Here is a 24,847-nt window from a genome sequence, read left to right on the forward strand (position 1 = left end):
TAGTTTTGGGCCCCATCTGGCCCCCAGCCTTCCAACGGCCGTCCGATAACCGAAGGATAAAACAAACATTCGCGTTGACCTGAACGTTCGCTCGGGATTCCGTGCGTCGTCTAAAACGTTCGAAAATTCCAATGCTCGTCGTCAAAATTTTAATAGAAAATTTCCGTACGTAACAATTGCGACCTCTTTGTGCATCTGATCGTGGAGATGCTCGATTCTCGCTCGAGATGCGAGTTGGAGACGGCGATTAGCGGGACCACGAAATCTCCCTTCTACGGTGAACTGTTCAAGTTATCCATTGAGCCTATGAGCCTACTTAGAACGGTTTAGTCGTTATTGAGATCCGATGATCTCATCAGGTACTCGTAACTCTCGTAAAGTTCGCGTAAAGATTATACACAGTCTATCTCGCTGCACGTATACTTGGCGCGAGACACTACCGTGATGTCTCTTGATCTCGCTAATTTATGAACAGAATTTATAAAAATATGCGATAACTGTGCACACTAATTTTTAATTTTTTAATAATGCGACAATTGTACAATATTTTGCGATATTTTTATTAATTACGTACTTTATAATATTTTTCTATAATTTACAAACAATTTGTGGAATTTATGAAATAATTTTACAGTAAAATTTAATTTCTTGATATATTATATATTTATTTCAGGTGCAAAATACATGCAACATTTTAATATTTAGCATGTTTAGAAAGAAACAGTGCATTTAAGAATTATGTAATAGTAGTAAAGATGGTAGTAGGTGCATTTTTTCATAGGTAGAATGTTTAATAACAGTGCATTATTATGTGTCAACAATAGAAGTTGTCCCACCTGTAAAATTATTAATTTATCTGTATACAAACTTTAGAAATTATTATGTTATTATTAAAGGTTATTTAGTGCAATGTTTAACGTTCAAAGATCTATTTATAACTTACATAACATTTTTTTCCTTTTTATTTAAAGACATTTTACTTATTTTCTTCCTACCGTACCGCTTACGGCAGTTAGCAGGTCACTTACGGTCTGACCTAACCCATCAGTCAACTGCAAACATTCCAAAAAGTTTCGTGTACATAAAAGTAATAATACTGAATAATTTATATTCAATTCTATTGGTACATATTCTGTTATAAGTTTGATGTAATTTAAGGCTCCTGGATGGTCAACCGAGAACTCTGCGTTGACGGTGGCGACGACGTACCGTCGCGGCAGAAATTAGAACTCTCTCCAATGGAGAATTCTGTCCTTTGTGACATGTTGACAACCTATTTTGTCGTGCATGCTACTTCTTTATTATTCGCTTTGTGCTCTAACGTTTAACGTATTCGTGAAAATCGTAAAATTGATTGAAAAGTAAGATTTGCATGCGGGAGGAACGTTTTCACCTCCTTTCGATAGTCGTTAACAGTCGTTAAACGGCTGTTTTCCCGTATGTTTAGGCTTCGTTTTATGGCTGTTTGTTTATTGTCCAGGGAAAAGGATAGTTTTCGGTCAATTTCGGAAGTGTTCTGAAACGATCTATAGTGATGTTTTATTGAAATGTCTTTTTATTTGAAAATGGCATGCACAACAAAATTGGGTGTCTTCCTCGCCTCGATAGTAAGAATCCAATATGGCCGCGGTGACCGTTTAGGAGCCTTAAGTAGTATGATATAAATTAGACAGTTTTGTTCAGTTTCGTTAGTTCTTAGAAATCGTTCAGTTTTTGTTAGTTTTTAGTCTAAACTTATTTTTTATATGCAATTGATACAATTCTATAATTATAAAAATTTGTTTGAACTTCTAAAGTTTTACAATATTGATTTTTATATTTATGTTAAAGAAATGGGTTTAGGATTTAATTATGTATAATCTTCAAAAACAGTAGATAAATTTTTATTAAATAGATTGTGGATTTTGTATTTAATTTTGTGGTATAAACTAATTGTATAATAAGACATTCTCGTTTATGGGTGTTCCGAAATTTGAGGGTAATAAGATTGTAGCATAAAAGTTCGTGAAAAATTAAGTAATAAAAATGCATGCCATTTTTTTCATAAAGTAGTTTCTTAAAGATGGTTTAAGGTATTACCAATCATTCGCATTGGTTAAAAAGTGTGATCGTGCGACAGTATGCGTACCAACAGCGGCAACGTTTGTTTGACGTGAAGTGTTCGACATCTAATACCACTGCACGACACACGAACAGGTGACTTTTTATCCAATACTTAAGATTGGTTGTACCTTAAACTTTTATATTTAAAAAACTATTTTATAAAAAAATGGTATTATGCACTTTTATTATTTAATTTTTCACGAATTTTTATGCTGCAATCTTATTACCTTTGAATTTCGGAACACCCTGTATATACTTTCTTATTTCTTTTTAGTATATTTTTGGTATTTTGATAATATAATTTATTTTGTGTAATTTATTTTTGTATTTAACACTTACGCCCCTGTCTTGACGAACATTACGTGCGGCTCTTGTACCGTCAATCTAATTTAAAAAAAAGGAGAAGATTAAATTAATAAAAGTTTATTAATAAGCAATTTAGTTGACAGTTTCATGGATAAAATTAATCAATGTTGTTAAACAGATAGTAAATTCTAATAAATAAATTAGTCGGATTTAACTGTTTCACTTTACGGATCAAATGTCTGGAATCTTGTATTGTTTTAGAGTTACATTTTTTTATATTGCAATTTAATGTTTAATATGTGATAAACGATATTTAGAAGAATATTATTTTTGATACTAAATTATGTATAAATAGATATATTGTGACAGATATGTATATGCAGAGGGTTCACGTCGCTCGGAATTGAGCAATACGACTAATTGTAAGAAAAAGAATACATGTATAATGAGATTCAGCTTTTTCAGAATTTTCTCAAGTTTTTTGTTTATGGAAAATATATCTATATACGAAGTCGGTGATTGATGTACTACGCCATTAAAGAAAAATCGAAAAATCCTTTACAGTTTTTGGATATCTTTAATATTAAGCGAAATATTGCAAGTTAAAATTTTAATAATTTTTCAAATCAAGTACTTATAAATGAGATGCATATCTGCATATTCAACAAAATTATCGCAACACTCAATTTCTATCAAAATTTCGCATAACTTTAAATAAGCATATCTCCGCGAAAAATTGTCGTATTTGAAAAACTTTTTTTTCATTCTAAAGAGTAAAGTCCGTAAATTAAGGAGCATTCGCTAGATTTTGGATTTATCCTCCCCTCTTCCAACCATCTTTTCAAAAGTAAGGACGTGTTTTGTCTCCAAAAAGTTGCATAATTTGACGCACTCTATATGGGATATAAATTTTTTTTTCGCAAATATCATGATAGACCATCGTAAATATGGACTTTTCCTTGCAAATTAAAAGAATGAGATTTGTACGATTTTTTTTCACGGAGTTACGATATATTAAAGTTACCTATGCATTTTTGTTTAGTTACCGCCCCCTCCCAACTTTTTTAAAGACTTGTGTATAGTGTATATAGTGTATACATGAAAGCTTCAAGAAGATGTATATATAAGTGTTTAAAAAAGGGGTACTTTTGCAACAGGGCATATTCTTAAGACTAAATTAAGTAAAAAAGTACAGCACACTTTTCCCTCCGATAAACAATTATCGAGATATCGTAAGCTAAATAGTGAAAAAGTTACCAAGTTTTTCTTGAATATCTTATAAAGTATTACGCAAATAAAAAATTGTTTTCGACAAAAGTTGTTTAAATTAATTAGTAAAGAACATTGATACAATGCAAAAAATGTTTCTATTTAAAAAATCGAAGTTGACCTTTGTTTGATCAATATTTAGTAATATTCATCCACGATGAAACAAATAGTATCATCTTGTGTCCTCTTTGATTACAAACAAGTTTTGTCTAAACAATTCTTTTCATACAATGCATATTTTACAAGAGGCGTTTAAAAAGAAAGTGGCTGAGAGGCAGATCAGCAAAGTGGTATCGCAAAGCTATACAGGCTCTCATAGCTAGGTAGCGTGAGGCCAGAATTGAATAGAGACTATGTTAAAAAATAGATTTTTGTAGCCAAAGAAGTGGGGAAAATATAACGTATTTGAAACTGCAAGAGACCTTAAATGAGAAAAAATGTGTTGCGCTTACTTATTGAAGTCTCTTTATATAAGATATTTGTCATTAACAGTATAAATGGTTCACTCTGTATACATATGTTCCTACACTTTCAAGGCATTATTTTTTTCTTGATAGGACGATGCAATAATCAAAATTATTTGTAATAATAAAAATTTTTAAACTATTATCATATATCAGTGTATACATACTGCTTTTCCGAATACGATTCCGATGACGGCCAACAATAAAAATAAGTACATCAACACCCGCATGATTGCTGTCTGGCAAGTACGATTTATACTTAGGGTTTGAAAATACTCAGTTTCTGCGAAGTCCTTCGCCTTCAAGTAAAATCAACTGGAAGCAAATGAAGTAAGTGCGTCTGACTTATCGAGAACTCCCTTATAAAGCAATGCTGTATCTTATCGTTCCTTGAAAATTGTTTCAAAATTATAGTGCAAAATTACTGTTGTTAAACTTTTCAAAGAAGTCATTTTTGTTATCGTGAATACTAGGTATATATGACGTATGTATACGTCATTAAAAAATTTTAGAATTTTATTTTTTATTTTATTTAATTTCTATTATATTTTAATAAAAAAATTTTGTATAGTGTTATTAATAATATGCTATTCAATTATTATTTACATGTTATCACAATAAAATGTTATTTAATATGTACGTGTGTGTTTCTTAAAAAGCGCCTACTAACGACAAAGCACGTTATATTTCTTTTCAAATATTATATTTAGTCGAGAGATCATTTTTTTTTATAATGCTTAAGGCTTCTGTCTAATCGCCGCTTCTATCCTTGCTTGATAATGTTAGAAGCGAGAAATTGCATGCCAAAAATTCTTCCGCTTTTACGTTAAGATAAAAAGATATATCCATAAAACGCGCGCGCAATTGTAATTTCAGAACATTTGTAAAATATACCGAACACTTTCCTTTGGCTTTAATAATCAATAAATAGTTGTAAAATAATGAAAAATAAAAGGAAACAGGTTAAGAAGATAGATTGCATGTCACATTAAGTTTACGGTTATTTAGTGATTATTAAAGCGTCCTTGTCCTTGCGCGACAATACCAGCTTGACATCGATGTAATACGGAATTTATTACAACACAAATTTCCTGAGAATTTTGTTGCATCTCAGTAATTAAATTATTAATTCGTTGACTTAATCCCTATAAGTAAAAGTCAAGAGGCATTAAATCTCAGTGATTTTGGAGATCAGAAGACCGTTGTTGTTACCTATATTTCATGTTTCGTTTCAATATTTGTTTATAACTTTGTAATAAAGCATTTTTAGCCAAACTTTATATAACATTTTCTTCTTATTATTACTTGTAGAATATGCTCCCGCAGTGTGTCGGGTAAAACCCGGGACTCGTAGATAAGAAATGAGTCATGTTCAGAAAATTTTCGTAATTTAGCAAAAGCTATATTGCAACATTGTACAACAATTTTTTCAAAGCGATATAACTAAGGTCACATACTTCGCAATTTTTCTACGACGCAAATAGTTATCTTTTGTACGTATAATGATGCCTAAAATGCCGCGATAAAATTGTACCTACCGCCCGACATAAACACAACCATGCAAATGTGTGAATTGGCACGTGCAGTGCCACTGTGTTGTATATTTCTAGTTCTCTCAAAAATTATTTTATCGCAGATTAGATGTGACGGACTAAAATGTCAAAAAGATAGGAGTGAAAAAGGATAGAATTAATTTTTTTCAAGCTATTTATATGCGGTTTATCCACATATTGTTTGCAGTATAGATATTATAAAAATAATTTATCTTAACTTTCTGTGTATCTATGTGCCTATCTGTACATGTATGCGGATATACATGGCGTAAAGATGTTCTTCAGTCTTCACATTCCATATTCATAATTGTTATGTCCACAATGTATTACATACAGGATTTTACTTTTACCGTTTTATGATTCTGTCATTTTTCTCGGATATCTATTTATGTTAAACAATGTTCTTAATGATTACAAAACTATAGTCAATTTGTTAAATATAAGAATTATTTAATCCATTATGCGTGTGCTTTGGCGCGCGCGCACGCACACACACACACACACACACACACACACACACACACATACACGATAAAGATAATTCAACTAATGATAACTCATCTCAGCGGGACCAAATAACGAGTATTAAAATTCTTATACATATACTTAAGATGTAGCTGTGAAAACGTTTAATGTTTTTCTATGATATAAATGTATTTTCTACAATTAAACAATTGCATATAAATATGAGATAAAGCTATTAATGACCACCAACTAGAGCAGACAATAACTATATACAAACATATAATACAATAAAACGTTTTTCTCCATACATACTTCTTTTTAAAATATTTTTTCTATTTTGATAATATATGTAAAATCTACTATTTTACTTAATTTATATTTATATTTATATTTACTCCTTACTTATTAGGTGTTTCGTGTTGTTTGTCGCTTGTATTCTCCATTTTAAGATGATAATTTATTTGAGATGGACATATCCGTGCCTTCCATTTGGAACAGTGCTTGTAATAACAAGTTAATTAAAGAGGTAGAAAATAGAATTAAGAGAAGTTTATTAGTTGTCAATTTAGCTACCATCAGTCATCAGTATCATGCACAAATTTAATCCAGGTTGTTAAATACATGTAAAATAGGTACGTCTTAAAAATTTTTCTTTTAGACATGCGTGCTTGGGTAGTAAATTTTCTAATATACTTGCGTGATCTGACATTAGCGCTCTGTAGATTAAATATCTACAATTGTTTATATTTTTAGTATTATATTTTCCGTTGCTGTTAAAAGATTTTTAACTTGTTAGCATCTGAAAGTATTAAGTTTCTGCAAAATGGTATTTCTTCACTTCGAGTAAGACCAACTTGCGAGTAAAATACTTCCAGAGAAATATTTCTTGAAAATGTTTCTTAAAAATTATACGATAAAGTTATTGCTGTTAAACGCTTAATAAAAATCACTTTTTTATTGCTAATAAATACTTTCACATACGTACATTATACATATACCTACGTTATTTGAAAGTTTTAGAATTTGATTTTTTTATGGCTTTTGAATGAGCAAACTTTTGTCCAATGTTTACACATATTTTCAATTTACATAAATTAATTGAGTATTTATAGGTATTGCTTTATGCTCATTATTGGAGCCCAACAATCCGTGCTTCTAATTCATGTTTGCGTTACTCCTTGTTATAGAGATTATTGTTATTTTCTTTAACTGTTCACGAATAATGTTTTGTATATATTTTCTGTAATAATATGTAATAGATTTTATATTTTAAAGAATCTAAAATATTTAAAATAATATACATACGTTACAAGTCCTTTTTTATCCAAAATCTACACCAAGCTAACGTTCTGTTCATAAAGATTAATGATAAAAAATGTACATACTTATATTTTTGTTTTTTTAATTATCTAATCATTCTAATCTTAATTATAGATAATAATCGATTCAAAAATAATCGAGTTATTTTAAATAATTTCTAATTAATTTACGAGGGAACTGATAAATCGTTTAATTATATAAATTGAGCTATTTATTTGTCGCTACATTTTTCTGCATTTGCGCATTAATAATACTATTTCTAAGTATTTATAATAATGAATTTGAAATATTATACATTTTATTTTGTTAATGTTATTAAAGTTGTCTTTTATATACATGCATGTATACATGAAAATAAAATTTCTTTCAATTGCGTATTTACATGTGAGCTTTCTTATATTCGCATAATATTAAGCTATGTGTATAGTAATAATTGCCACGCACATAGATAAGAAATGAGTCATGCTTGTAAAATTGCCGTAATTTAGTAGAAACTATTGCAACATGCGCTTATGTTAATTTTTGCAGAAATTGTACTGTAACGGTTTTTAAGATAATATAACTAAGGTCACGGTTGTATTACTTTAATAACCGTTTTGCAATATCCTGATAGCGCGTACGGTATCGCTGACCATTAGCATATTATAATAACAATGTCGATTATCGTAATAACATTGTTCTTGTTGAACTTGAACTGCAAGATAATGCGTGAAGTGCACGTGCAGTGCCATTGAATTGTGTACTTCTATTCTTATAAGAAATGAGTCATGCTTGGAAAATTGCCGTAATTTAGTAGAAACTATTGCAACATGCGCTTATGTTAATTTTTGCAGAAATTGTACTGTAACGGTTTTTAAGATAATATAACTAAGGTCACGGTTGTATTACTTTAATAACCGTTTCGCAATATCCTGATAGCGCGTACGGTATCGCTGACCATTAGCATATTATAATAACAATGTCGATTATCGTAATAACATTGTTCTTGTTGAACTTGAACTGCAAGATAATGCGTGAAGTGCACGTGCAGTGCCATTGAATTGTGTACTTTTATTCTTTTATACATTACTTCAATACACATATGTTAAATGTATGACAATCCAAAAATGTATAATAAAGAAAAAAAATATATATATACATGTATGTATAGTATATGTATGTATACATATAAAAATTTGTTTCAACTTCTAAAGTTTTACGATATTGATTTTTATATTTAGGTATGTAAAGTTTAGTTAAAGAAATGGATAGGACATAAATATGTATAAATATCCAAAAACAGTAGATACATTTTTATTTAATAAATCTTGGATTATCCTGTATTTAATTTTGTAATATAAACTAATTGTATAATAAGACATTATCGTTTATATATACTTTCTTATGAGATGTATGTACACACACATATTATCACTCCAAAAGGGACAAGTGAAATTATCTATCTTCTTATTTCGTTTTAGAATTTTGTTTGTATTTTGATAACAAATTTTAATTTACTTTGTTTAATTTAGTTTTGTATTTAACATTTACGTCGCCAGAATATTCCTCATTACGTGCGGCTTTTGTACCGTCAATTTAACCCTTAAATGCCACATCTCTCAAGAATCTCGTAAATGACATGAGGGGTCTAAAAGACCCCAGCATGAAAAATGTCTCCTTACTCATTGATTTTTTTATCTTCAGTTATGAAAACTTTTCTCAATGTTGTTCAAGGCTTAGAAAAGAGAATAAAATGCTTATATTGTTAAAATTTCAATTTCAACATACTATAAAAAATTAAGTAAACTGAGTACTGCTAAGTGTACACACGGGTAGGTCAATCACTCAACTATCATCAATGGGAGCATGAGCTCCATTTTTGGCAAGAACATTTGAAAACATTTTATTCTAAAGGGTCTGATGGGGTTCCGCTGGACCCCACGGGGCATTTAAGGGTTAATTAAAAAGAAAGTAAAAGACTAAATTAATAGAAGCTTATTATAATAGCTAATTTAGTTGCCAGTTTTATGCATAAAATCAATCGATGTTGTTAAACACATAGTAAATTCTAATAAATACATTTATTTTCCGGCTAATTAGCCGGATCTGACATTTTTGCTCTATAGATTAAATGTCTATAAAATCTTTTACTGTTAAGAATTACATTTTTATTACAATTTAAGATTTTTTAATATGACACAAACGTTATTTAGAAGAAAATTATTTTTGATACTTTATGTATAAACGGATATATTGTGACAGATATATGCAGAGGGTTGAGACAGATATATGTTTGGAATTGAGCAATATACGACTAATTGTAAGAAAAAAAGATATGTATTGTATAATGCTATAAGATCATCTTTTTCATGTTTTTTTCAAGCTTTTTTTGTAATGGAATATATGTATACAGAATGTGTCATTTCAAATAAAGACCTCAAATATTTTTTTAACAATATGGCGTTTTATTTTAAAAAATCTTACTTGGGCCCTACATAGACCCCGGATCCAAAATTTAATAAGATCGTCTATTGATCCCTTTAAACCTTCCAAATCTCTTTTATCTTAAACATTTTTCTTTAAAATATATTATTTAAGAGGTATTTGAGGTCGTTATTTAAAACAAAACACTTTGTATATGTTCTTACACTTTCAAGGACATCATTTTCCTCTGATAGGACGATATAATGATAAAAATTATTTGTAATAATAAAAATTTAAAACTATTATTATATATCAGTGTATACATACTGCTTGTCTAAATACGCTTTCGATAACGGCCGACAACAAAAGTACGTACAGGGCCCGCATGGTTGCAGTCTGTCAAGTGATCAATATGACTTAGGGTTTGAAAATACTAAGTTTTTGTGAAGTCCATCAATCCTTCAAGTAAAAGCAACTGGCAAATGAAGTAATTCTAAAAGAATATATATGTTGTTGTGCGTTTGACTTGTTGAGAACTTTCTTATAAAGGAGTGCTATCTTATATAACTCCTGTCTTATAGTATAAAATTACTGTCGTTAAACTTAAAAAAAAAGTCATTTTTGTTATCTCCAATACTCATACATACGTATATGTTATTGAGAAATTTTATAATTTTACTTTTATTGTATTTTAATGAAAAGTTTTTGTATAATATTAATAATGTGCTATTTAATTATTATTTATGTTATTTTGAGTAACAACGGTAATTTATTGTAATAAAATGACTAAAATCAAATGTATGTAGGGATGGAGTATGTTGACTTGTATTTTTGTACTCATAAATGTATATACTATGATATAATTTATTTCAATTGCGTATGTTTACACGTGAACTCTCTTATATTCACCGCATAATATTAAACTATAATAATTGGACATATACATATACATATAATAGGTAAGAAATGAGTCATGTTCAGAAAATTTTCGTAATTTAGCAAAAGCTATATTGCAACATTGTACAGCAATTTTTTCAAAGCGATATAACTAAGGTCACATATTTCGCAACTGTCCTACGACGCAAACAGTTACCTATTGTATGTACATGTAATAATGCCTAAAATGCCGCGATAAGATTGTACTGCCCGACATAAACACAGCCATGCAAATGTGTGAATTGGCACGTGCAGTACCACTGTGTTGTATAATATTCCTGTTCTTTAAAAATTATTTTATCGCAGATTAGATGTGACGGACTAAACTGTCCAAGAAATAAGAATAATAGAATTAATTTTTTCCAAGCTATATGCGGTTTATATCCACATATTTTTTGCAGTATAGATATTGTAAAAGTAATTTATCTTAACTTTTTATGTAGGGGAAAGGAGGATAAGATGACAAAGTGGATAAGATATATAACGAATTGCTAATTTTTCTAAAATTAATAACAGATAACGGCACGAGTTATTGTATCGTGTATTATATTAATCCTATATCTAATGACTTTCTATGTCTTATAACTTTTAACCTTTTTCTATTTCTGAAAACTTTTGTATATAATCTTTTATACAACCTTTAATCATTTCTATATCTTATAACTTTTAACTCTTTTATAATCCTCTATGACTTAATGTTTTCACTAGCATCTTTTATTGAACTTTTAGTTCTTAAACAGATTTCACGCAACATAATGCCATAGTATACTTTTTTAAATTCTTTTAACATTGTGGTAAAAAATATTTCATTTCGATTTACCCTTAGAATAAATAAATTTTTATCAAAAGCAGAATATATCACAAACGAAGTTGACTTTAAATTGAGCACTGCCATTCCTAATTGCACCTGTCCATAATATCAATGTTTTTCTTTCAAATAAATTTTTTTAAGGGGGGGGGGTTTAATTAAAGATAAAGAAAATATTTAATTCGCCCCCCAACCATATATGCTGTGTAGTCAAACAAATAACAAAACGCGATTAAAGAAATAACAAAAAGATCGAGCGTTAATTTTTTATACAACAATATAAATTGTTCAGTAAGAAAGTAACATTGTGAAAGTAATACTTAATAGTTATTGCATCATAATGTGAAGTATTGTTGAATACTTTCCTTTAGAAAACTTAGCAGAACGAGATTGCATTGCAATTTTTTTTATCCACGCGGTAATTAATGTCTCTTGGTATCAGCAACATAATTATTTTAAATGTCAAAAATGTAGATTAGAATACTTCTTATTAGCTTATTTTAACTAATTGGTGCAAGAATTAATTCTAAAAAATGTCTGAAAATTGAAATCTTAAAATAAATGATAATATAGATTAATAGCGCAAGGAAATGTGGATAATATTTATTGATATTATTTTTGCTTAAGAAAGTGACGAAAAGTAAAAAATTTTAAATATTGGGCAACATATTCAAAACCGTTTCTTATAAGAAGTTTTTATGTTAAAAATAATTTGAAATAATACTAGAAAACGTAACATTAAATTACATAAAAAAAAAGATTTAACGCGATAACTAATATACTATAAGAAATTACTATTAGAAAATTAATTAATTTTTGCTATCTATTTATATATTTTACTAAATGCATGAGTCTGCATTTTCTGTATATTCATGTCGACAAGTGTTTTATTCATAAGCATATACATAATCTGTCAGTGTTAATTAATCAATTTACACGCGGTTTTCATTATCGTACGAAATTGTTTGTTTTTATTCTCTTAGATTGTGATGATATCATACAGTTCCCTTATGCACGCCCTCTTTTATAGAGAAATTACAAAATTTTACAGTATTCGGCTGTCTATCTCTTAGCCTTTTTTTTAATCTAAAAAGGACTCTGCACGATTCTTATGGAAATTGAATTTTGGATCTCTGAAATTGGCTGAAACTTTACAAATAGATAGTTTATGACGTTTATATGATACTAGTTGAAAGTCACAATGGGCAAGATTCACTGCAATAATCGACCGTTTAAACGCTATCTGCAACGTTCAAAAGTCAATATAAGACATTATTTTAGTAATATTGTGGGACAGTAGTGGATTATAATTAATGTATTATTTTACGAACTACATATCACTTATTCTTTTTATTAATACAAAAATATGTATTTATCTGAAAAAACTATGTACTAAAATAAAATCTTATTTTGACTTTTGAATGCTGATAGCGCCTAAACGATCGATTATTATGAATCTTGTCCATTGATGTGACTTTCGATCAGTCTCATTATCAGCATAAACTATCCATTTCCGAAGTTTCAGCCAATTTCATCAAAATCCTATTTCTATAAGAACCGTGCAAAATTCTTTCTTCAGAATGACAGATGATATTTCCATTGCCAACAATCTAATTTAATAAATAACCGAATTTGCTCCAACATTTATGTCTTAGGCGTGCTAAAGTATCGCTTATTATAAAATTATTAACAAAAACATGCGTATTCTTATCGCAATTACGATATGTCTACGCGTTCTACAAGTTGAACGAAAATAAGTGGATCAAGAAAGACGCGAAAATAGAAAACTTTTTTAGAGATCCGCGCAAACATCTAATTTTCTTAACCCTACGAGGCTACATGGGGTGGCGGCCATCCCACCAAAAATTCAGGGGCCGATATTTTTAAGATAGGCTTTATAATCAGGGTCCCTCCACCCAGGGTCTCTAGTTGGGTCCCTTTCTCGAAGATCCGTGCAGTAGAAAGGCTTTAAGCTATGTCAGTTACGTTTGGTAAACATTTGAAAATTATTATAGGGGTAGTGACCACCCCAGTGTGGCCTCGGTGTATATTCCTTATCGCGACGAAAAATTACAGTATTTTTGTTCATTGAGCACATTTCTTTGTTTCTGTATCATACATATTTTTTAACAACACCCTTAAGATGTTTCATCAATTTTTACGTGCATTAATTAGAATTATGAGACTTCAAATCAGTCTGGCGACAACCCCAGTGTGGCCGGAGCGTATTAAAAAAAGAGGTGTGGTCTCGAAGGGTTAAGCGCGATATACAGACTGGCTTTTATTGAGAGAAGAATGAACGCTAATTAAGAAACATATTTATTACTGTCTTCTTTCGTTTATGTCTTCTGTAATGATTTTACCTTTTGTTTTTTAATTGTCCTATTTAAATAAAATAACGCGCTTAATATGGCTAATAACCAGAATTTTATAATAATTATATTTGTGACTGTATACAAACGCTGAACGACAATCAGAAATAATTTTTTCCATTCTTGGCAGCGCGTTGAAATATTCTTGAATCGTTTATCACAATGTTTTCGCTATTTATATTATTAAATAAAGGAATAATATGTATTTCGTATAGTTCGAACAAGTAATATAACATATAAGTTATACAACAATAAAATAAAATAAGAAATAATTAATGAATTTTTCCATATAAAACTTTATTAGTATATGCATCTTGTAAATAATTCGCAGACAAAGGAATACTGTAATATACACGCGATCGCCGGTTTGTATAATCTAATCACGTACAAGGAGCCAGATAATGGAAATAATATGTGTATAGCATTCGTAAGTAGGCAGAACAAACATCTTCTACCATAAGGGGCTGAATACGCAATAAATGAGTTTGCTAAATATATTCGAAGGACTTCGTAGTCTTCGATCTTCCTAATGTGCATTATTATGCAATAGTCGATTTATAGTCAATTGTAGTCAATAGTCAATTATAGTATTTTAAACGTGGGTTTATAAGTAGTAACGTGCGCTACGGTGAGAGGTCTTAGCCGACGTTGTTTTTCAGCAGTTGGTTAACAGCAGACAACGTTGAAATTGGGATCTGAAAATTAAATTAAAATTGACTCGTCAAAAGCTATATGTAATTTCTTACACAAGTCGCAACACTTGCGAGATATAAATGGGTTAAATGTCTATACAGAAGCGGAAGCATCGACTTACGTTAAAAATATCATCGAACAGGGATCCGCTGGTGTAAGTTTTTCCTGCGGCAACTACACCGCCGTCTCCAACTGCGTTGAAGAAAAGTCCGCCGACTACGTCCGAAGGAGAGCTTTGACTATCAGCCGTTACTGTTGGAGCAACGTATACTGTTTTTCTAGGGGCGGTCCAGAATCTTTTTCTAAAGTACCAACGTGGATACGCCGGTTTCGGAACGACTACACTCGGATTATTGTCTGGAAGAGAAAGGATTGCTCACGGAATATGTCAAGTGCAAGTGCAGAGAAGCGTAATAATGATTGCTCACCGACTGTTGCAACCGTGTCGACGGTAGCGGTGATTTGGCCTACGCCTTGTGCGGGTGCAGCTGCGGGTGCAGCCGGAACCACGACAGTTTTCACGGCTGGCGCTGCCGGAACCACGACAGTTTTCACGGCTGGCGCTGCCCCAAAGTAAACCGATTTGACCAGGTCCACTTCCGCTGCCGGTGGCATTACTGCGAATTGCACTGCACGTCGTGACTGTCGCAAAAAAGATTTTTCTAATACACAGTAAAAAACAAAACGTAATTTTAACATTTTTTACATGTCCCAGAAAGTCCACTCTAAATTTTAAGTTAAAATGACTCATTTATCATGTGTTATATATATAATTGACACTATACTTTACATTTATATTTGATCTTTTGACTTTATTTTTCAAGTTATATTAACACATGATATTAATTATTTTACAGATTTTACTTAAATTATGTGTAATAAGAACATTTAATTTTAGTAAATTTAATTATTTTGTATGTCAAAGTTTACGATTATTTGAAAATTTACGTTTAACTTTTGTTTATGTGTTAAAATAACTTTAAGACGTGTTGATTTTTTAAAGTAGATGTGTTAAAAGAACCCAAAATAATATTTAATTTCTAAATGACATATATAAAGTGTTAAGTTATCACGTTTACATAAATGTAACACATGAAAATGTTAAGAAAAAAATTTACATTGAAATAATAATCAAATCTTGGTGACACAAGAAAATTTTAACATGTGGACCGCTATGTACACACGATTTTTTACTGTGTAGGTTCTCCTTTTTCAAATGTCCGATCAAAATGTTTGCTCGATATACAATCTACTTCTCACCTCCTTGTTTTGCGACTCGGCTTTCTCACCTGCGGTCGCGTCAGCTCGTAGCGTCGCGTCAGCTGCAATCACCTTCTGCGTTCGATAGATTTATTTTAAAGACGGTATCCCGCGAATATATTTGCAAAGATGATTGTGACGGGTTAAAATATATATCCCAAGAATCCGAAGATATAAACTTAAATTTGCTTATATGACTTATCAGAGCGTATAACTACTAAAACTACGACTACTCTACGGAAGATGCGTTAGAAGACTGTCAATGATCTTCCTCGCGTCTCTCAATTTCTCGTTTACGTATCGTATTTGAGACCTAGAAAATCAAAATGCTTTATCCCATATCGTAATACAGAATAAAAATCTGAGCTATGAAATTGCGATCGAAACCTCTTTCTCTTTCTGCGCCCTCGAACGTATGATTTGTATGTTCGTGCGGCCCTTCGGCGGCTTCGTTCCGATCGCAGCATCCGCGCTCGCTGACGTGGTTGCCGTTGTTCCGGTAGCAGCCGCCGCAGCTGCAGCACCCGCAGGCGGATTCAAACCAGCCTCGTTAGGCATGCTGCCACTTATAATCCCATTGAATCCAGGTTGGTCGAGTCCTCCGCCGAGAAACACGCCCGGTCCTGGACCGCCGCCCGGTGTTGCCCCTGCGTACAAGCCACCCGCAATCGGGTTCGCCGACCGTCCATTGCCACCCAGTCGTCCGCCGAGGCCAGCCGCCGCGTCTGGTCCTCCATTGCCGAGTCCAGCGCGAGCATAAAGACCGCCGCCTGAAGTAATTTTTGCTTCTATTTTTGTGGCCTTATTTGATGTTCGCTTAATATTTTTATTTTTTATGCGGAAGTACTGAGATCGTTGGATTGATGCTAAAGCTTTTGTTAAAGTTTTAGGATTTAAGTAAATATAGACAATTCTTGATTCTTTGAGAAAATTTTGACAATATAAATTTGTACCTTAGAGGTAAAGAATCGTACCTCTAGGTTTTTGTCAAAATAGAGTTTAATACATTTTTCAATACAACAAGAGCTTAAATTGTATAATGGTAAAGTGTCTTATGTCTATTATTATCAGTTCCTAAGACAATGTTTAGAAAAACTTAATAAATCAAGTTGCTACTTTTATTTTATATCTAAAAAAAATATATCATTTTTCCACTTAAAATTTTAAACCTTGTTTTCTCTGAATTCATAATAAAGAGGATATGATTCTTTCTCTCTACTAAAGTACAGATATGTATATATCTTTCTTACTTTTGCGAATACTTACCAAGACTGCCCTCTTGCCCTAACTGACCGCCTAATCCCGCGCTAGCGTGTGCGCCCCATGGAGTTCCCGCACTCGCATGAAGTCCACCACCCATGCCTCGTAGAAGACCGCCGAGTCCAGCTTCAGCATGATATCCTCCAAAGTTTACTCGGATTCCTCCGTTAGTAAATTGGAGAAATGGAGGCTGCATAAGATAAAAGTCAAAAATTAAATTTATATATTTATCAAAACTGAAACTTGACATTAGCAAGAGCGAGATCACGTTACATAAATAGAATTAAGCTTCTTGCAAGTTCGCACGAGAGTTTCTTCAATCTTATCTCTGTTCTTGTACGTTCCATATCTGCAAGATATAAAAGCCTGACTCTTTCCGAGAGTGTGCACGCGAGTTTCATCAATTGCAGACGTTCCGGATAATTTCGAGACTAGTGACCGTGACCGTTGCGCGATTCAACAATTTCCCTTAATTATTATTATCTTTTTACGCTGGATATTGTGCAAACGGACTCCCGAAACTGATCCTACGCAAGTTTCGGCGGCCCCAAACGAAAATTTGCTGTCTCGACATTGAGATTCTTGAAGCGTACATTAACCGAATTTACATTCACTTTCGACGTTGTAAAGATTATTTCAAGGTGGGCGAGGTATGTTAAAAACGTATAATAACGCGCGATAACAAACGGATATCAGACTCCTTTCCGAGTAGCGTGGAATGTTTTTAATGCCTGTGGTGATATTATCAGACAAAAAATTATATTCTCAGCACGCTGAAGATTTACGATAAGCGAAATAATTATACTTGAACTCTGTACTTCCTTTACATTTATTCCTATATTGTTAGCTGATGTAAACTACATATTACACAAAGCTTGCGGTCTGTATAAGTTATCTCGATTTTTGCCTTTCAATCTTATGAATAAAGAACGCAATTCTGTTTGCTTCCGTAGTTTTTTTTACAAGTATAGTTTTAATCGACTTGACGTATTCTTTTCGTTTTAATAACTAATTGCGATTGTTTTATAGGTTTTTGGGACAATGTTTCCGTTGTTGTTTGGCAATCGGCTAATTAAACAACATAACAAATAAGTTTTATGCAATCTTTTTATCGTTTCCGCGATCCTTTCTCTCTACAAGAGAGTCCGATTATCTAACCAGCTTAACGTTTCCCCTCGAAGGAACTGACTAAGTGACTAACATGGAATCGGTTCTTCTGGAACAAGGCATCAATCCGTTTTTTTTGCAAGTGTAATAACTGTTCGTGATGACGTAAACGATACAGTGAATACGCAGAATCGAGATCACGCTCGCAATTATCGGTTCGTAATTATAATAAGTCGATTGATTCAGAATGTACCTAGTATTGATATGCGTCATGATATAGGTGTTTCGCATAAACATATGACATTGTAAAATTATCATTACTTTGCACTGAACACATGAAAATATTTATGTTAATTGAACATTGAGTGGATCGTTATTTATGATTTTTGAAATGTGGTGTTTTATCTCTTGTCCATTAATAACGCGTGCATATTTTACGTAATTGACTGGTTCGGATGCAGGGAATATATGCTCACATAGTTTCTCGTTTCATCATCAGTGGAAAGAAACGCGTAATAATGCCTTTCTCGTCCCATTCTATATGTTGCTCTAGCATTTTCGTAACACAGTTTTTCATATAATTTCGCAATCGTGAGCGCCAAATCGCACTTTGATTTAGCTCCTTGTACTGTTTTATTTTCAGACAAAGGTGATTTAACTTTAATTTAGCTTTATACTTTAACATAAGATAATATAAACTTATATATCTTAGTATAAGATTAACTTGATTTAGCGTTCAATATAATATTTTTGTATAAGATGAATAATACGTTATTTTAATAAATAATAATAATTGTGCATTAACATTGTTAATAAATTATATTATAAGTTACTCTCTTCAATAGATGAGACTTTAATAGATGAGAAGTCAATTCTTATATATTAGAGAAAGTTAATAAACTACGTAAATGGTAACAACAACGATGTAACGAAACAAAAACGTTCTACTCACTGAATCGGGCTTTTCTTGAGCTGTATCATCCTTCTGTGGCATTCCATTTACCAAAGTTATAAAAATGATAAGTAAGTAGTTGGCTACCACACGGAACGACATCTTCAGGTTTACTGACGGAGGATCGAGACCGGTAGGTAGGTAGGCAGTGATTTCTCAGTCTCACCGGAGAATATTTCTTAGTCACCTGTTACTGGAAGGGATAAGCACGACGAGATCCGCATTCGTTCGGTGAACTGCGGATTCACATACGGTACAATAATATAAAAATGGCCCAAAGTTCAAATAATTTATTCCGTAAACGTTTAAGATGACTAATGTAACGTGAATGTTCAAAATGAATAATGTAATGAGTTTTTTTATATAAGTAAATTAATGCAAGTTTGGAGGAAATAGTTGTTTGAACAAGTATTTTTGTGTATCCAGGATAGAAGATATTGTTTGACATTAAAAGAGTATAGTTTTATTTTAAAATATTTTTTCTTTCTCGTCATTTTTACATTGAAACTTTCAGGCGTCCGCTTATCATTCAAGAATGTTTTAATTACGTTCTACATTTAGAACGTAATTTATGAAGGTTTGTTTTATGGTATATTTCGTTTTTATACCTCAGTTTGTTTTATCGTACGTTTCGTTTTTATACCTGAGAAAATGTACTTTTATCATTGTTTGAATACGATACCGGAAATTAGAGTCGCTATTACGATGCAGAACTTAAGCAAACGTTTTAATCTATTAAATCGTATTAAAATCAACGACAATGAAAACGGTTATTTATTTTCGACAGTCTTCGCACATTAAAACTTGAATTGGCTGTATTAATACTAACAGTAATTAACACTAACAGTATATCAAATAGAAAATTAACAGTATAATAAACATTAGAATAGCGAAAATAAAATCAAAACATTTTAACAAATTTAACATCAAACTTTATTAGGTGGAACGTTTAGTTGGAAGAATTATTTGTAATTAGATTTATTTTAATCTCTGGTTAAAATAGTATAATGTTCAGTCAAACATACATACAAAAATTCTTCTCTTTATTGACAAAATATTTTGTTTAAATACAAATATCTTTATATGATATTTGTATAGTATAATAATGCGTATTAATTTTATGATTTATTTAAATTTTAATTGTTTGAGTGATTTAAATATTATATTTAAAATTTAATTGTTTTTATTAATAATTTTGATATTAAATTTTTATATATAATACAATTTATATAAAATAAATATTTAAAAAATAAAAATGTTGCATTAAATTGCATTTAAAGACAAAATAATTCTTATATGCATTTTATACATTGTATTTTATTAAATACTGTTGTTCTAATAATTAAAATACGCTCATGTAAACTGCTATATTTTTATAAACATGAAATTTGCTATACCGTATATATTTAAAAGACACAGTTAAACAATAAAATAAATGTAGAAGAAATCACGCATGACGTCCAGCGACGTTCATAAACACGTGCGACACACGAGTCTTGCATTACGACGCAGAAATAGAGTGAGTGGTCGAAGGTCAAGGATCGATTTCCCATGTTGCGTATAAGTATATTCCACGCTAAGTCGTATTTATATCAATTAGGATTTCTAATGAGGCATTGTTTTATCGCAACGGTGGAGTAAAGTTGAATATGAGATGGCGTTAGTGTCTGTACACTGAATATGTGTACATATCATTCAAGTTCATTCGCGTTTATCTCAAAGACTCTCGAAAAATTCTTGCAATCGATTAGCAGAAATTATAATAGAGTTTTTTGCACCTTTTTTTTGCTGCATTCATATGAAAACCGCCATCCGGATTGTTAAACAAAGCTTTATACATTCGCGATATTACATATGAGTCACCGGTCACAATCACTTTACAAATAATTAAGTTATTTGGTATACAATTTATACTGTAAAGAATCAATATCTATTAATCTCTTGATATTAAAAAAATAAAGACCTGTTTTTTTTACCAGTAGGCGCACTAAATATTATCTATAGAGACCTAATTTTTATAGATAATTAGTAAATTTTTTTAAAAATTTATAATACACACATTTTATGGTTTATAAATTTAAAACAAACATTAAAACAAAAGGTATGAAGACTATAGTTAAAAAAATAAAAAAAATTTATAGATATAATGTACAAACAGGTCGTAATTTTTATATTTTAAGGTTGAAAAAACAATTACTTATGACTACACAATGTTACATTGATAATGATATATTATTATTTTAACTATATGTATAAAATATTCGCTATGTTAATTTAATAACTTTAATTAAGTACATTGTTTTAGAGATTTTTATAGTAAGGATGAGTACTACAAAAAAATATGCAGAGTGACGCAAAATTGGCGAGTATTTATAATCAAGAATAAACATCTAATATTATTTCATTATTGCATATTTACATCATTACTGCACAAATGCCACTCTCCCATTTCTCGGAGCGATTTTATTTTCTAACGGCGGATCATCGTATTCGCGCATCGGCTTATTTCTAATATTCGCGATTTTATTCTGCGGATTCACGTCATCGCTCGGATACTTGGAAACTTTCTGCCTCTTCTCCTTAGGAGCGATTTTATTCTCGACTTTGACAGAGGCGCTAGAAGGCCGTCGTATTCCATTGAAACTGCCGAATCCAGCGGTCAGACCGTGCCAGGAGAAAGATGAGTCTTCGTTAACGTCCTCATGGACCTCGTAGTTATGTTGCGGGCGATTTCCCAAAAATCCTCCTTTGGCAAACAATACGCACAAACAATACGTTTAATTCTATTTACTACACTATTAACATTTACATTCACATTTTATATTACTTATCTATCTATATTAAGAGTATCCTAATCGATAGCTTTCAGAAATAATATATTCTTTTCTTAAAAACGTGTCAGAGAAAATAGTCACCATGAATTCCATGACCGTGAAGACCATGACCAATCTTATGGCCTCTCTTATGACCGTGAAGTCCATGGATGCCACCCAATCCAGAATGATGCCCGAGAAGTCCACCAGCGTGTCCACCAACGAGAAGATCGCTCAATGCATTTAATCCAAGCGGGTCATTGTAATGATGCCTAACAGGTCTCTTCAATTGCTGCTGCAGCAATCGCTGGTTTTGAATTTCCTCTTTTCGCTTTCTTTTCTGCTCCTTTATAGCCAAGATCCATTCTCTCTTCGCTTGATTATTTTCCAAATTTTGTTGCCGCTGCTCCCTTGCAGTTTTCACGAGTGTGCCGACAGCTTCTAGAGTTGAGACGGGAATCTGTAAATAATTTTTTTGATTATAGAAAATAATTACGTACACTTTGAATATAAATACGAAAAAATTAATATATACATGACCTTAAAAATATTGTCTATTGCCTGCATATTTTCTGGCGAAATAACTTGAGCGGCGGAGGCGGTTTGTTTGATTGCTGTGATCGGAATCTGCAAGATAAAAAATCTATTTCTAAAACAAACGCTTGATTCGATAACAGCGAATATTTCGTCCTTTCTTCAATTTTAAAATTTATCAAATTGTACTTCTAATAAAGGTATTTTATACTTTATTGTTTAATTGAATATTTAATTGGTTAGTCAGTGTATATTTATTAAATAAAAAGACCTTGCTACGATGCTTACGTTAAAAATGCCATCTATCAGCTGACCACTTGATGCGGATGTAGCTTGACGTTGTATTCTGCTGTTCGAAACGCCCTAAAATACATATAGAAAAAGCTAATTTCTCTTCCTTATGCGACAACAAAAAAGTACTTTGGACAAGTTGTCTCTCATGTTCTTTGCCTATAAGGTATGCATCTGCGATAGCGAGTTAAGCGTGGGTCGTACTTATCGTATGTATGTTAATATTTCATGGAAGAAATTTCAGTGCAGTCTGCACGTAGTTTTCACTTGGGTATATAGGTCCACACGTTACACGCACTAATACGGGTCCAATATCTAGTGTTTATCGCAGCTTTCACTTTATGCGAATTAAAAATGTTGAATAATCTTCGCCAATTATTGGAAAGGTTAATTCGATGTTACCGCGATTCTCTTCGCTCAGTTCTTAAGAGCGAGATAAACTATAATCTATTAAAACACTAGAACACTTTGTTGTAGAAGCTTTTATACAAAGTAATTTTGAATTTTGAATTTTAAATTTTAAATTAAAAATTAAAAATTTTATATTTTAATAGTAGGCTCACAAGATTAGAAATCAATCGAAGAAAAATGGAGCGTTGAGCCGTAACAAGGTGTTGGTGTTCAAATGTTCTATATTTAAGTAAAGAAGTAACGAATTGTAATGTACATACTGTACATATACATAAATTACAACTTAATAGACTGCGCGCCGATTATTTGTCGGACTTGAAACACAGCTATCTTGGAACATTAATACCCTTCTCTCCCCGGAATTAAATCGACACGATTTAATTATTTAAAAAACTGTAAAGAATTTATTGCAAAAAATTTGTTACTTCTTTACTTAAGTATAAAACATATGAACACCAACACCTTGTTACGGCTCAACGCTCCATTTTTCTTCGTTTAAATTTTGAATTTTGAATTTTAAATCTTAAAAATAAGCAGAAATTGTAATAATAATATCAAGAGCAATTATAATTCTCGAAATAATATTGGCATTTTAGTGATTATCAAGCAGTGTTATACGGAGAGTTAAATCCTCTATGTTAAAGGAGGTATTAAGTTTGTCATCTCTAATCTTCAAAAACTACACTACATAGCTTAAACTTTAAAATCTTTGGCATTTAAATTTCATTTTCCTTTACTTTATCTATAGTATCTTTTATTAACTTACGCCATACGTGTCGCTTAGAAGAAGAAGAAAGCTCAAAAAGCCGTAGCACCAAAACATCCTTCCGACACTCCGCGAAGCAGATCGCGTGCTTGTGGCTGGCTCCTGCGAGTTTTAACGCAGATCGACGCAGGTACGATTGGATCGTGGATCCGCTTCGTCGATCTATAAGGGCTGCCACGGGATCCCACACGAATCGTCGACCAATCCGGTCTTAAGAACTTGCGGATTCGCGCCGATTTCCTCGGACGAAGAAGGTGCTTTCTACTTATCGCAATCCTGCCACACCAGTCGCGTGATCTCCGGATCATTTCGTCTTCTTTCACACCGACCGATTATTCGAATAAATTATCCGCTCCTTTTTCTTTATCTCACACTCACGAAACTTTTCGGCGTGGGTTAAGAGTCGTAAACGGTTGTGTAAGTCGATAATGTCGGGGATATGAAACGATGAACATTCACCCATGATGTAATCGCTCTCAGAGCGCTCGGGCCTTTCAGTCCTAATTTCGGCAGTTCTATTCGACGTTGTAATTTGGTGAATAGGTCACTTTGAAAAGACTTGAAAACACCCGAGCCGAAAGTAGCAGAAATTGCTTTGTCATTATTGTTACCTTGACACATTCAACATCAATTTGTGGAAGAATCATTTAATAATTTAATTTAAACGACAATGTAGAAATGAAGAAATATTGTGTGTGCATCTTATCTACTTATTATATCTAATGAATGCATTTAGAATGAAATGTGCAATAAATTTTAAT

General features: G+C 31.7%; 3 protein-coding genes across 5 annotated transcripts in view; 1 reads left to right on the forward strand and 2 right to left on the reverse strand.

The window, feature by feature from the left end:
• LOC139818446 (uncharacterized) overlaps window positions 1-24,847 on the forward strand; it is a 94,590-nt gene that overhangs the window by 4,175 nt on the left and 65,568 nt on the right. The window lies entirely within an intron of this gene.
• LOC139817201 (uncharacterized) lies at window positions 14,276-19,433 on the reverse strand. Of its 2 annotated transcripts, XM_071785092.1 has the most exons (8): window positions 19,272-19,433; window positions 17,219-17,402; window positions 16,340-16,722; window positions 15,953-16,027; window positions 15,225-15,334; window positions 15,121-15,191; window positions 14,814-15,049; window positions 14,276-14,694 (listed from the first exon to the last, which is right to left on the reverse strand). In XM_071785092.1, the coding sequence occupies exons 1-8, from the start codon at window positions 19,371-19,373 to the stop codon at window positions 14,638-14,640; spliced, it is 1,218 nt and encodes a 405-aa protein (XP_071641193.1). In that variant the 5' UTR covers window positions 19,374-19,433; the 3' UTR covers window positions 14,276-14,637. The 2 variants fall into 2 exon arrangements, with proteins under 2 accessions (XP_071641193.1, XP_071641192.1); XM_071785091.1 differs by having other exon boundaries at window positions 15,121-15,334.
• Window positions 20,554-24,710, reverse strand: LOC139817624 (uncharacterized). The gene is made up of 5 exons (XM_071785862.1): window positions 24,087-24,710; window positions 22,907-22,981; window positions 22,625-22,711; window positions 22,187-22,544; window positions 20,554-22,017 (listed from the first exon to the last, which is right to left on the reverse strand). The coding sequence occupies exons 1-5, from the start codon at window positions 24,141-24,143 to the stop codon at window positions 21,695-21,697; spliced, it is 900 nt and encodes a 299-aa protein (XP_071641963.1). The 5' UTR covers window positions 24,144-24,710; the 3' UTR covers window positions 20,554-21,694.

This window comes from Temnothorax longispinosus, chromosome 8, assembly GCF_030848805.1.
Source record: "Temnothorax longispinosus isolate EJ_2023e chromosome 8, Tlon_JGU_v1, whole genome shotgun sequence".
Taxonomy (NCBI): domain Eukaryota; kingdom Metazoa; phylum Arthropoda; class Insecta; order Hymenoptera; family Formicidae; genus Temnothorax; species Temnothorax longispinosus.

Excerpts from the sequence above, each read along its gene's own strand:
- LOC139817201 (XM_071785091.1), bottom strand. The coding sequence starts at position 19,373 with ATGTCGTTCCGTGTGGTAGCCAACTACTTACTTATCATTTTTATAACT. Across the intron at positions 15,050-15,120 it reads CGACACGGTTGCAACAGTCG|ACAATAATCCGAGTGTAGTC; the intron begins GTGAGCAATCAT and ends TTTCTCTTCCAG. Across the intron at positions 14,695-14,813 it reads TGTTCGATGATATTTTTAAC|ATCCCAATTTCAACGTTGTC; the intron begins GTAAGTCGATGC and ends TTTAATTTTCAG.
- LOC139817624 (XM_071785862.1), bottom strand. The coding sequence starts at position 24,143 with ATGTTTTGGTGCTACGGCTTTTTGAGCTTTCTTCTTCTTCTAAGCGAC. Across the intron at positions 22,982-24,086 it reads TTCTAAGCGACACGTATGGC|GGCGTTTCGAACAGCAGAAT; the intron begins GTAAGTTAATAA and ends TATGTATTTTAG. Across the intron at positions 22,545-22,624 it reads CAATAGACAATATTTTTAAG|ATTCCCGTCTCAACTCTAGA; the intron begins GTCATGTATATA and ends AATTATTTACAG.